Raw genomic sequence first — 12032 nt, forward strand, 5'->3', positions numbered from 1 at the left:
GTGGCCCGGGAATGGGAGGTACTGCACAAGTTAAACCTATCCCGGTTGGTAGAACAAATGGAAGGGGACTTTAAGAGATGGGACATGCTCCCGCCATCACTGGCGGGGTGGGTACAGACTGTGAAAATGACAGTCCTCTCCAGATTTCTGTTTGTCTTTCAGTGCCTCCCCATCTTCATTCTTAAGGCCTTTTTCAAGCCGGTGAATAAGATTATTTCAGGCTTTGTGTGGGCAAGTAAAACCCCGCGAGTGAAGAAAGTGTTGCTGGTGCGCAGTCGGGGGTAGGGTGGGATGGCGCTGCCGAACTTCTGCAATTATTACTGGGTGGCTAATATAGCCATGATTAGGAAGTGGGTAGTGGGGGAGGGGTCGGCATGGGGAGCGGATGGAGGCGGCATCATGTAAAGACACCAGTTTGGGAGCACTGGTAATGGCACTTCTGCCGTTCTCGCTGGCCCAATACTCCACAAGTCCGATGGTAGTGGCGGCTCTGAGGATCTGGGGGCAATGGAAGAGATATAAGAGAGTGGAGGGACCCCGATTTATAATAACCACAGGTTTGTACTGGGTAGGCTAGATGGCGGGTTCCGGAGCAGGAGTAGGCCATCTGGCCCTTCGAGCCTGCTCCACCATTCAATGAGATCATGGCTGATCTTTTGTGGACTCAGCTCCACTTTCCGGCCCGAACATCATAACCCTTAATCCCTTTATTCTTCAAAAAACTATCTATCTTTATCTTAAAAATATTTAATGAAGGAGCCTCTACTGCTTCACTGGGCAAGGAATTCCATAGATTCACAACCCTTTGGGTGAAGAAGTTCCTCCTAAACTCAGTCCTAAATCTGCTTCCCCTTATTTTGAGGCTATGCCCCCTAGTTCTGCTTTCACCCGCCAGTGGAAACAACCTGCCCGCATTTATCCTATCTATTCCCTTCATAATCTTATATGTTTCTCTAAGATCCCCCCCTCATCCTTCTAAATTCCAACGAGTACAGTCCCAGTCTATTCAACCTCTCCTCGTAATCCAACCCCTTCAGCTCTGGGATTAACCTAGTGAATCTCCTCTGCACACCCTCCAGTGCCAGTACGTCCTTTCTGGACATGGGGGCTGGTTTAGCACACTGCGCTAAATTGCTGGCTTTTAATGGCAGGCCAGCAGCACGGTTCGATTCCCGTACCATATTGTGATCGCTCCTTCCGAGAGGATCCCTAACTATGAGATCCTGAATCAATCCTGCCTCATTACACAGGACTAGATCTAGGACCGTTTGTTCCCTCGTAGGTTCCATTACATACTGTTCTAGGAAACTATCGCGGATACATTCTATAAACTCCTCCTCAAGGCTGCCTTGACCGACCTGGTTAAACCAATCAACATGTAGATTAAAATCCCCCATGATAACTGCTGTACCATTTCTACATGCATCTGTTATTTCTTTGTTTATTGCCTGCCCCACCATAATGTTACTATTTGGTGGCCTATAGATTACTCCTATCAGTGACTTTTTCGCCTTACTATTCCTGATTTCCACCCAAATGGATTCAACCTTATCCTCCATAGCACCGATGTCATCCCTTACTGTTGCCCGGATGTCATCCTTAAATAACAGAGCTACACCACCTCCCTTACCATCCACTCTGTCCTTCCAAAAAGTTTGATACCCTCGGATATTTAACTCTCAGTCATGACCATCCTTTAACCATGTTTCAGTAATGGCCACTAAATCATAATCATTCACGATGATTTGCGCCATCAACTCATTTACCTTATTCCGAATACTACGAGCATTCAGGTAAAGTACACTTATGTTGGCTTTTTTACCTCTGTTCTGAATCTTAACACCTCGATCAGGAACCTCTCCTAAGTTATATTTCCTCTTAACCTTTCTCCTAATTTTCCTTGTCGTTGAACCCATATCTTCGTGTAACAACCTGCCGCTTTCCTTACCATTAATGTTTTCACTTTCCGTTTTATTTATTTTAGTATTCCTGGTCCAAACTGAGCTCCCCTCAGTCACTGTACCTTGTACTGTCGCCCTTTTTGATTTTTGACTATGGCTTCTCTGCCTTACACTTTCCCCTTTACTGCCTTTTATTTCTGTCCCTGTTTTACTACATTCCAACTTCCTGCATCGGTTCCCATCCCCCTGCCACATTAGTTTAAACTCTCCCCAACAGCCCCTAGGACATCGGTTCCAGTCTTGCCCAGGTGCAGACCGTCCGATTTGTACAGGTCCCACCTCCCCCAGAACCGGTTCCAATGTCCCAGGAATTTGAATCCCTCCCTCTTGCACCATCTCTCAAGCCACGCATTCATCCTCTCTATCCTGACGTTCCTACTCTGACTAGCTCGTGGCACTGGTAGCAATCCTGAGATTATTACCTTTGAGGTCCTACTTTTTAGTTTAACACCTAGCTCCCTAAATTCAGCTTGTAGGACCTCATCCCGTTTTTTACCTATATCATTGGTGCCTATGTGCACCACGACAGCTGGCTGTTCACCCCCCCCCAGAATGTCCTGCAGCCGCTCCGAGACATCTTTGACCCTTGCACCAGGGAGGCAACATACCATCCTGGAGTCTCGATTGTGTCCGCAGAACCGCCTGTCTATTCCCCTTACAATTGAGTCCCCTATCACTATAGCCCTGCCATTCTTCTTCCTGCCCAGCTGCGCAGCAGAGCCAGCCAAGGTGCCATGAACCTGGCTGCTGCTGCCTTCCCCTGGTGAGCCATCTCCCTCAACAGTATCCAAAGCAGTATATCTGTTTTGCAGGGAGATGACCGCAGAGGACAACTGCACTGCCTTCCTACTCTTGCTCTGTCTTTTGGTCACCCATTTTTTATCTCCCTTAGTACCTTTCACCTGCGGTGTGACCAACTCGCTAATTGTGCTATCCACGACGTCCTCAGCATCGCGGATGCTCCAAAGTGCGTCCATCCGCAACTCCAGAGCCGTCAAGTGGTCTGACAGGAGCTGCAACTGGACACACTTCTTGCTCGTGAAGGAGACAGGGACACGAGGAGCATGACACGGGTCTGTGATCTCCTGCCATGTCTTAAACCTTCGGTTAACTTCGACAACTACAATTTCAACAAAAAAAACAACAAAGAAAAAATAAATAAATATACCAATGAAAAGAAACAGAAAAACAGAAACACTACTTACCAGTCACTTACCAGGGATAAAAAGCACTTCCTCCCCACCCAGCTTTGAATTCCCACCTAGATTCAAATTCCGAAACTCACTCTTAGCTGTGTCTCACTCCTGGCTCTGTCTTCTCTGGCTCACTGGGAGAACTCACTGGGAGTGAGTTTACAAGTTGCTCTTTTTAAACTGTCCTGAATTGACTCCCCTCCCCCACCTGCTTTTAGATCAAGGTAGATTTAAGTGACTGACACATAACTGTCAACCAGTTATGTGAGTGGGTGGGGCAGCCCTTGTTAACCCACACTGCACAATACTAGCTTAATTTAAATTCTTGAAATTTAAAAGGAGCTGCCTTACTGAATTAATTCAATTCCCACCTAGATTCAAATTCCCAAACTCACTCTTAGCTGTGTCTCACTCCTGGCTCTGTCTTCTCTGGCTCACTGGGAGAACTCACTGGGAGTGAGTTTACAAGTTGCTCTTTTTAAACTGTCCTGAATTGACTCCCCTCCCCCACCTGCTTTTTAGCAGGATGGGGGATCTATTTATAGACAGGAGCTTTCCCAGCTTGAAAGCTTTTGGAGGATAAATTTAAATTGCCAGCAGGGAATGGTTTTAGGTATTTGCAGGTGCGAGACTTCCTGAGAAAACAGGTGCCTGCCTTTCTGCTGCTGCTGCCATGGGGGATGCAGGATAGAGTAGTTTCTAGTATCTGGGTGGGAGAGGGGATGGTATCGGATATTTACCAGGAGCTTTCGGAGGCGGAGGAAACCCCGGTGGAAGAGCTTAAGGGCAAGTGGAAGAACGAGCTAGGAGGAGAGATAGAGGCGGGTGTATGGGCGGATGCCCTAATACCTCCTCATCATGCGCCAGGCTTAGCCTGATACAATTTAAGGTAGTCCACCGGGCACACATGACAGCGGCTAGGATGAGTAAGTTCTTCGGGGTTGAGGATAGGTGTGCGAGGTGCGCGGGAAGCCCAGAAAATCATGTCCACATGTTTTGGGCTTGCCTGAAGCTTAGAGGGTTTTGGCAGGATTTTGTCCACAGTGCTAAAAGTACAGATGGTGCCGAGTCTGGAGGTAGAGGTCTTTGGAACGTCGGATGAGCCGGGAGTTCAGGGGGCGAAAGAGGCCGACATCTTGGCCTTTGCCTCCCTGGTAGCCCGGAGACGGATCTTGTTAATGTGGAGGGACTCGAAGCTCCCGAGTGTACAGACCTGGGTTAGTGACATGGCTGGGTTTCTGAGTCTCAAGAAAACAAAGTTTGCCTTAAGAGGGTCAATGTTAGGGTTCACCCGGATGTGGCAGCCATTCGTCGACTTTCTTGGGGAAAATTAAAATGTCAGCAGATGCAGTATTCCAAGGGGGGAGGGGGCGGGCGGATTGTTGAGGTGTGCGAAGATTGGGCTGGGGGGGGGGGGGGGGAAATGTTTATTTTACCATGTTGATGTCATTGTTTATGTTACTGTGATAAAAATTTTCAAATACCTCAATAAAATATTATTTTTTAAAAAGTTGTGGGTCAGGTGAACTCCATGATGCACTTTGGTGTTCTCGAAACCTTGGCCCATAACAGCTGACAGGCTGGATTTTAATAGCGACTGCCTGAGAATCCAGTAAGGTAACATTAAAAATTCCCAAAGGCCAAAAGAGCTGAGATCATGTGATGTCCCATTGACTGTTTCAGGTTAACAATCAGTTCTGATGCCTGATATCAAAATCCATGACAGCTGTGTGTACCATCTACTAGATGCACTTCAGCAACTCACTAAGGCTCCTTTGACAATACCTTCCAAACCTGTGACCTCCACCATCTAGAGTGGCAAGGATAGCAGATACCTGGGAACCCCACCACATGGAAGTTCCCCTCCAAGTCACTTGGAAATATAGCACCATTCGTTCACTGTCTCTGGGTCAAAATCCTGGAACCCCCTCCCGAACAGCACTGTGGGTGCACCTACATCTCAGGGGCTGCAGCAACTCAACAATGCAGCTCACCACCACCTTCTCAAGGGCAATTAAGGATGTACAATAAATGCTGGTCTAGCCAGTGATGCCCACATTCTGTAAATTAATCTTAAAATAGCTAATTGCTAAATGAATATTTTTCGTCAGTATTCACACGGAAAAAGACAATGTTGTCGAGGAGAATACTGAGATTCAGGCAATTCTGGAAAGTGTGAAAATAGATAAGGCCCTGGGCCGGATGGGATTTATCCGAGGATTCTCTGGGAAGCTAGGGAGGAGAGTGCTGAGCCTTTGGCTTTGATCTTTGATCTTTAAGTCACCTTTGTCTACAGGAATAATGCCAGCAAATGTTGTCCCCTTGTTCAAGAAGGGGAGTAGAGACAACCCCGGTAACTATAGACCAGTGAGCCTTACTGCTGTTGTGGGCAAAATCTTGGAAAGGTTTATAGGAGATAGGATGTATAATCATCTGGAAAGGAATAATTTGATTAGAGATAGTCAACACGGTTTTGTGAAGGGTGGGTCGTGCCTCACAAACCTTATTGAGTTCTTTGAGAAGGTGACCAAACAGGTGGATGAGGGTAAAGCAGTTGATGTGGTGTATATGGATTTCAGTAAAGCGTTTGACAAGGTTCCCCACGGTAGGCTACTGCAGAAAATACGGAGGCATGGGATTCAGGGTGATTTAGCAGTTTGGATCAGAAATTGGCTAGCTGGAAGGAGACAAAGGGTGGTGGTTGATGGGAAATGTTCAGACTGGAGTCCAGTTATTAGTGGTGTACAACAAGGATCTGTTTTGGGGCCACTGCTGTTTGTCATTTTGATAAATGACCTGGAGGAGGGCGTAGAAGGATGGGTGAGTAAATTTGCAGATGACACTAAAGTCGGTGGAGTTGTGGACAGTGCGGAAGGATGTTACAAGTTACAGAGGGACATAGATAAGCTGCAGCGTTGGGATGAGAGGTGTCAAATGGAGTTTAATGCAGAAAAGTGTGAGGTGATTCATTTTGGAAGGAATAACAGCAAGACAGAGTACTGGGCCAATGGTAAGATTCTTGGCAGTGTGGATGAGCAGAGAGATCTCGGTGTCCATAGATCCCTGAAAGTTGCCACCCAGGTTGAGAGGGTTGTTAAGAAGGCGTACGGTGTGTTAGCTTTTATTGGTAGAGGGATTGAGTTTCGGAGCCATAGGTCATGTTGCAGCTGTACAAAACTCTGGTGCGGCCGCATTTGGAGTATTGCGTGCAATTCTGGTCGCCGCATTATAGGAAGGATGTGTAAGCATTGGAAAGGGTGCAGAGGAGATTTACCAGAATGTTGCCTGGTATGGAGGGAAGATCTTATGAGGAAACGCTGAGGGACTTGAGGCTGTTTTTGTTAGAGAGAAGAAGGTTAAGAGGTGACTTACAGAACATAGAACGATACAGCGCAGTACAGGCCCTTCGGCCCACGATGTTGCACCGACATGGGAAGTTAAAAAACAAAAGCCATCTAACCTACACTATGCCATTATCATCCATATGCTTATCCAATAAACTTTTAAATGCCCTCAATGTTGGCAAGTTCACTACTGTTGCAGGTAGGGCATTCCACGGCCTCACCACTCTTTGCGTAAAGAACCTACCTCTGACCTCTGTCCTATATCTATTACCCCTCAGTTTAAGGCTATGTCCCCTCATGCTAGCCATTTCCATCCGCGGGAGAAGGCTCTCACTGTCCACCCTATCTAACCCCCTGATCATTTTGTATGCCTCTATTAAGTCTCCTCTTAACCTTCTTCTCTCTAACGAAAACAACCTCAAGTCCATCAGCCTTTCCTCATAAGATTTTCCCTCCATACCAGGCAACATCCTGGTAAGTCTCCTCTGCACCCGCTCCAAAGCTTCCACGTCCTTCCTATAATGCGGTGACCAGAACTGTACGCAATACTCCAAATGCGGCCGTACCAGAGTTTTGTACAGCTGCAACATGACCTCATGACTCCGGAACTCAATCCCTCTACCAATAAAGGCCAACACTCCATAGGCCTTCTTCACAACCCTATCAACCTGGGTGGCAACTTTCAGGGATCTATGTACATGGACACCTAGATCCCTCTGCTCATCCACACTTCCAAGAACTTTACCATTAGCCAAATATTCCGCATTCCTGTTATTCCTTCCAAAGTGAATCACCTCACACTTCTCTGCATTAAACTCCATTTGCCACCTCTCAGCCCAGCTCTGCAGCTTATCTCTGTCCCTCTGTAACCTGTTACATCCTTCCGCACTGTCGACAACACCACCGACTTTAGTGTCGTCTGCAAATTTACTCACCCACCCTTCTGCGCCCTCCTCTAGGTCATTGATAAAAATGACAAACAGCAACGGCCCCGGAACAGATCCTTGTGGTACTCCACTTGTAACTGAACTCCATTCTGAATATTTCCCATAAACCACCACCCTCTGTCTTATTTCAGCTAGCCAATTTCTGATCCACATCTCTAAATCATTCTCAATCCCCAGCCTCCGTATTTTCTGCAATAGCCTACCGTGGGGAACTTTATCAAACGCTTTACTGAAATCCATATACACCACATCAACTGCTCTACCCTCGTCTACCTGTTCAGTCACCTTCTCAAAGAACTCGATAAGGTTTGTGAGGCATGACCTACCCTTCACAAAGCCATGCTGACTATCCCTAATCATATTAGTCCTATCTAGATGATTATAAATCTTGTCTCTTATAATCCCCTCCAAGACTTTACCCACAACAGACGTGAGGCTCACCGGTCTATAGTTGCCGGGGTTGTCTCTATTCCCCTTCTTGAACAAAGGGACCACATTTGCTATCCTCCAGTCCTCTGGCACTATTTCTGTAGCCAATGATGACATAAAAATCAAAGCCAAAGGCCCAGCAATCTCTTCCCTGGCTTCCCAGAGAATCCTAGGATAAATCCCATCAGGCCCCAGGGACTTATCTATTTTCAGCCTGTCCAGAATTGCCAACACCTCTTCCCTACGTACCTCAATGCCATCTATTCTAATAGCCTGGGTCTCAGCATTCTCCTCCACAACATTATCTTTTTCCTGAGTGAATACTGACGAAAAATATTCATTTAGTATCTCGCCTATCTCTTCAGACTCCACACACAACTTCCCATCCCTGTCCTTGACTGGCCCTACTCTTACCCTAGTCATTCTTTTATTCCTGACATACCTATAGAAAGCTTTTGGATTTTCCTTGATCCTACCTGCCAAATACTTCTCATGTCCCCTCCTTGCTCGTCTTAGCTCTCTCTTTAGATCCTTCCTCGCTACCTTGTAACTATCAAGCGCCCCAACTGAAACTTCACTCCTCATCTTCACATAGGCCTCCTTCTTCCTCTTAACAAGAGATTCCACTTCTTTGATAAACCACAGTTCCCTCGCTCGACGCCTTCCTCCCTGCCTGACCGGTACGTACTTATCAAGAACACGCAGTAGCTGTTCCTTAAACCAGCTCCACATATCCAGTGTGCCCAACACTTGCAGCCTACTTCTCCAACCTATCCCCCCCAAGTCATGTCTAATGGCATCATAATTGCCCTTCCCCCAGCTATAACTGTTGCCCTGCGGGGTATACTTATCCCTTTCCATCACTAACGTAAACGTCACCGAATTGTGGTCACTGTCCCCAAAGTGCTCACCAAGGTAGATTTAAGTGACTGACACTTAACTGCGAACCAGTTATGTGAGTGGGTGGGGCAGCCCTTGTTAACCCACACTGCACAATACTAGCTTAATTTAAATTAATTTAAACTACCTCTTATGAGGAAAGGCTAAGGGACTTGAGGCTGTTTTCGTTAGAGAGAAGAAGGTTAAGAGGTGACTTAATTGAGGCATACAAGATGATCAGAGGATTGGATAGAGTGGACAGTGAGAGCCTTTTTCCTCGGATGGTGATGTCTAGCATGAGGGGACATAGCTGTAAATTGAGAGGAGATAGATATAGGACAGATGTCAGAGGTAGGTTCTTTACTCGGAGAGTAGTAAGGGCGTGGAATGCCCTGCCTGCGACTGTAGTGGACTCGCCAACACTAAGGGCATTCAAATGGACGATACGGGAATAGTGTAGATGGGCTTTAGAGTGATTCACAGGTCGGCGCAACATCGAAGGCCGAAGGGCCTGTACTGCGCTGTAATGTTCTATGTTCTATTGTTGAATCGGATCAGTTTCATCTTCTTTCCCCTTACACAGCACACTATTTGTCAAACCAACCCCTTTCTGAGCCTGTATCTCTGCCAGGTGTGACTGATGCCTGGAGCCACCTCCATGATGTATCAACTTTCTGCAACTTATATACCCGCTCAATAACGAGTTGAAATATCTAACTGCTGATGTGTTAGTTTGGGATCATTTCCCAAATTGCCACATTCTACTGTCCAAACATTTAGTAAAGCTCTGATCTCGGATTTTGACTCCCTGGAGCACAGCAGATTTGTAACTCAAGATAGCATTGGAACTTGCACTCATTTCATTTCAATTTGCTGCTTGGTCCTTTTAATTTTCTCATTGATCTGGATTTTTCTTCAGGGTAATTAAGACCTCCTCACTCCGATCCCGCAGAAAACGCCGTGGGAAAGAGAAGGACAATGGAGCTCTTTCACCGGACACCAAACAGCATATGACACTGGATGACTATGTGAAATACACACGGTTGAGTTCTCTGTGTAATGTTATGTGGAATTGCTGAATGTTGTGGTCATTTCCTGGTGATCACAAAGTGAATTTACATTCTGTACGAGCCGGCCTGCTCAACATCGGTCTGGACATTGGTTTAATGTAACTGTCTACTTAAGTGCCTGCTGGGAGTTTCCAGTAGTGTGAACGAGCACATTCTGCAATGTGAATACTACTGAGGCACACACACACATACATGTACTAACACACACACACTAACACACACCAGCACAGACGCACTAACATACATACACCAAGACACACACACACGAACACACACACTAATACACAAACGTACACTGACACATTAATAAACATACACTAACACACACTAATACAAACACACACACCTACACTAACACACATACACTAACACAAACCAACATGCACACTAATACTCACACGAATATACATACACTGACACACACACCAACCTGCACACACACACATACACACATGCACACATACACTAACACACCCACACTAATAAACATACACTAACGCACATACACACTAATACATACACACACAAACACACGCACCCACTAACACACACCCACTAACACCCACACCAACTAATATACACACACTAATAAACATACACTGACACACAGACTAATACACACACTAATTTTGTTTTAGAAAATATTTTATTGAAGCATTTGTAATTTTCAGTTTAACACATTAACATTTCTTAAACAACCGCGCGGGCCGACACACACAAAACACCTAAAAGAACAAAAAACAGAAATCAACGTCCCCTACCACCCCCGCCCTATTCCTTAATTACCCGTATACTAAGTTCCCTGTCCTTATTTAACATTGCCATGCCTCCTGTTTCCCCCCCCCCCCCCACACACTACTCCCCTCTCCCCTTACTGCTGATGTTCAATTTTCCTTGAAGAAATCGATGAACGGCTGCCATCTCCGGGCGAACCCCTGAGTTGATCCTCTCAAGTCGAACTTGATTTTTTTCCAGACTGAGAAACCCTGCCATATCGCCGACCCACACTCCTGACTTTGGGGGCTCCGAATCCCTCCACCCCAGCAAAGTCCGTCTCCGGGCCATCAGGGAGGAGAAGGCCAGGACAATGGCCCCTCCCCCCCCCCCCCTTGGCACCCGGATCTTCCGATACCCCAAATATTGCCAGTTCTGGACTCTGAGTTACCCTCCCTTCCAGGACTTCTGACATAACGTCCACGAATCCCTGCCAGAATCCCCTCAATTTTGGACATGCCCAAAACATGTACATGGTTCGCCGGGCAACCCCACACCTCCCACATCTGTCCTCCACCTCCTCAAAGAACCTGCCTATCCGGGCTGCCATCATGTGGGCCCTGTGGACTACCTTGAACTGGATCGAGCCAAGTCTGTCACAAGACGAGGATGTTTAGCACAGGGCTAAATCGCTGGCTTTGAAAGCAGACCAAGGCAGGCCAGCAGCACGGTTCGATTCCCATAACAGCCTCCCCGAAATGTGGCGACTAGGGGCTTTTCACAGTAACTTCATTTGAAGCCTACTCGTGACAATAAGCGATTTTCATTTCATTTCATTTCATTCATTTCTTTTCAAGGCTTTTGTCCACGGTTCAATTTGCAGCTCTCCTCCCAGCTCCTCTTCCCACTTCCTCTTCACCTCTCTGATAGGGGCCCCTTCCCACTCCATCAACTCCTTGTATATCTCTGAAACCCTCCCCTCTCCAACCCCTGTTTTTGACATCACCTTGTCCTGTAGTCCCCTCAAGGGGAGGCGAGGAAGGTTTGGAACCTGCCTCCGTACAAATGAAACCCATTCCCACCTGGCAATTCAAATTCCTCCTCTGGTACCTCCAAGGTTGGAAAGCCCTCCTGGACGAATTGGCCCCCAGATCTCTCAATCCTTGCCTGCTGCCATCTCTTAAAGCCCCCATCCAGCCCCCTCGGGGCAAACTGGTCGTTGTCACAAATCGGGGACCACACCAATCCCGTCTGATTCTCCCCAATTACCTCCGGGACACAATCCTCTATTCGGGGGGCCAAGATCTTTGCCAGCAATTTAGCATTTACGTTCAAAAGGGAAATTGGCCTGTACAATCCACAGTTCTCCGGGTCCTTGTCTCGCTTCAGGATAAGAGAGATTGATGCCTGTGATAGCATTGGGGGAAACACTCCCAGCTCCTTGGACTCGTTAAAAGCCTTGACCAGAAGTGGCCCCAGTAGCCCAGAAAACGTT

General features: G+C 46.9%; 1 protein-coding gene across 3 annotated transcripts in view; it reads left to right on the forward strand.

The window, feature by feature from the left end:
• Positions 1-12032, forward strand: part of efcab12 (EF-hand calcium binding domain 12) — a 226859-nt gene that overhangs the window by 198891 nt on the left and 15936 nt on the right. For 2 of the 3 annotated variants that reach the window (XM_072471973.1, XM_072471971.1), the window contains one exon: positions 9673-9795. The exons of the other annotated variant lie outside the window; for it this stretch is intronic. In XM_072471973.1, coding sequence (XP_072328074.1) covers positions 9673-9795 — 123 coding nt within the window. The remainder of the gene's footprint in view (positions 1-9672; positions 9796-12032) is intronic. 3 annotated transcript variants of the gene reach the window in all.

This window comes from Scyliorhinus torazame, chromosome 13, assembly GCF_047496885.1.
Source record: "Scyliorhinus torazame isolate Kashiwa2021f chromosome 13, sScyTor2.1, whole genome shotgun sequence".
Taxonomy (NCBI): Eukaryota; Metazoa; Chordata; class Chondrichthyes; order Carcharhiniformes; family Scyliorhinidae; genus Scyliorhinus; species Scyliorhinus torazame.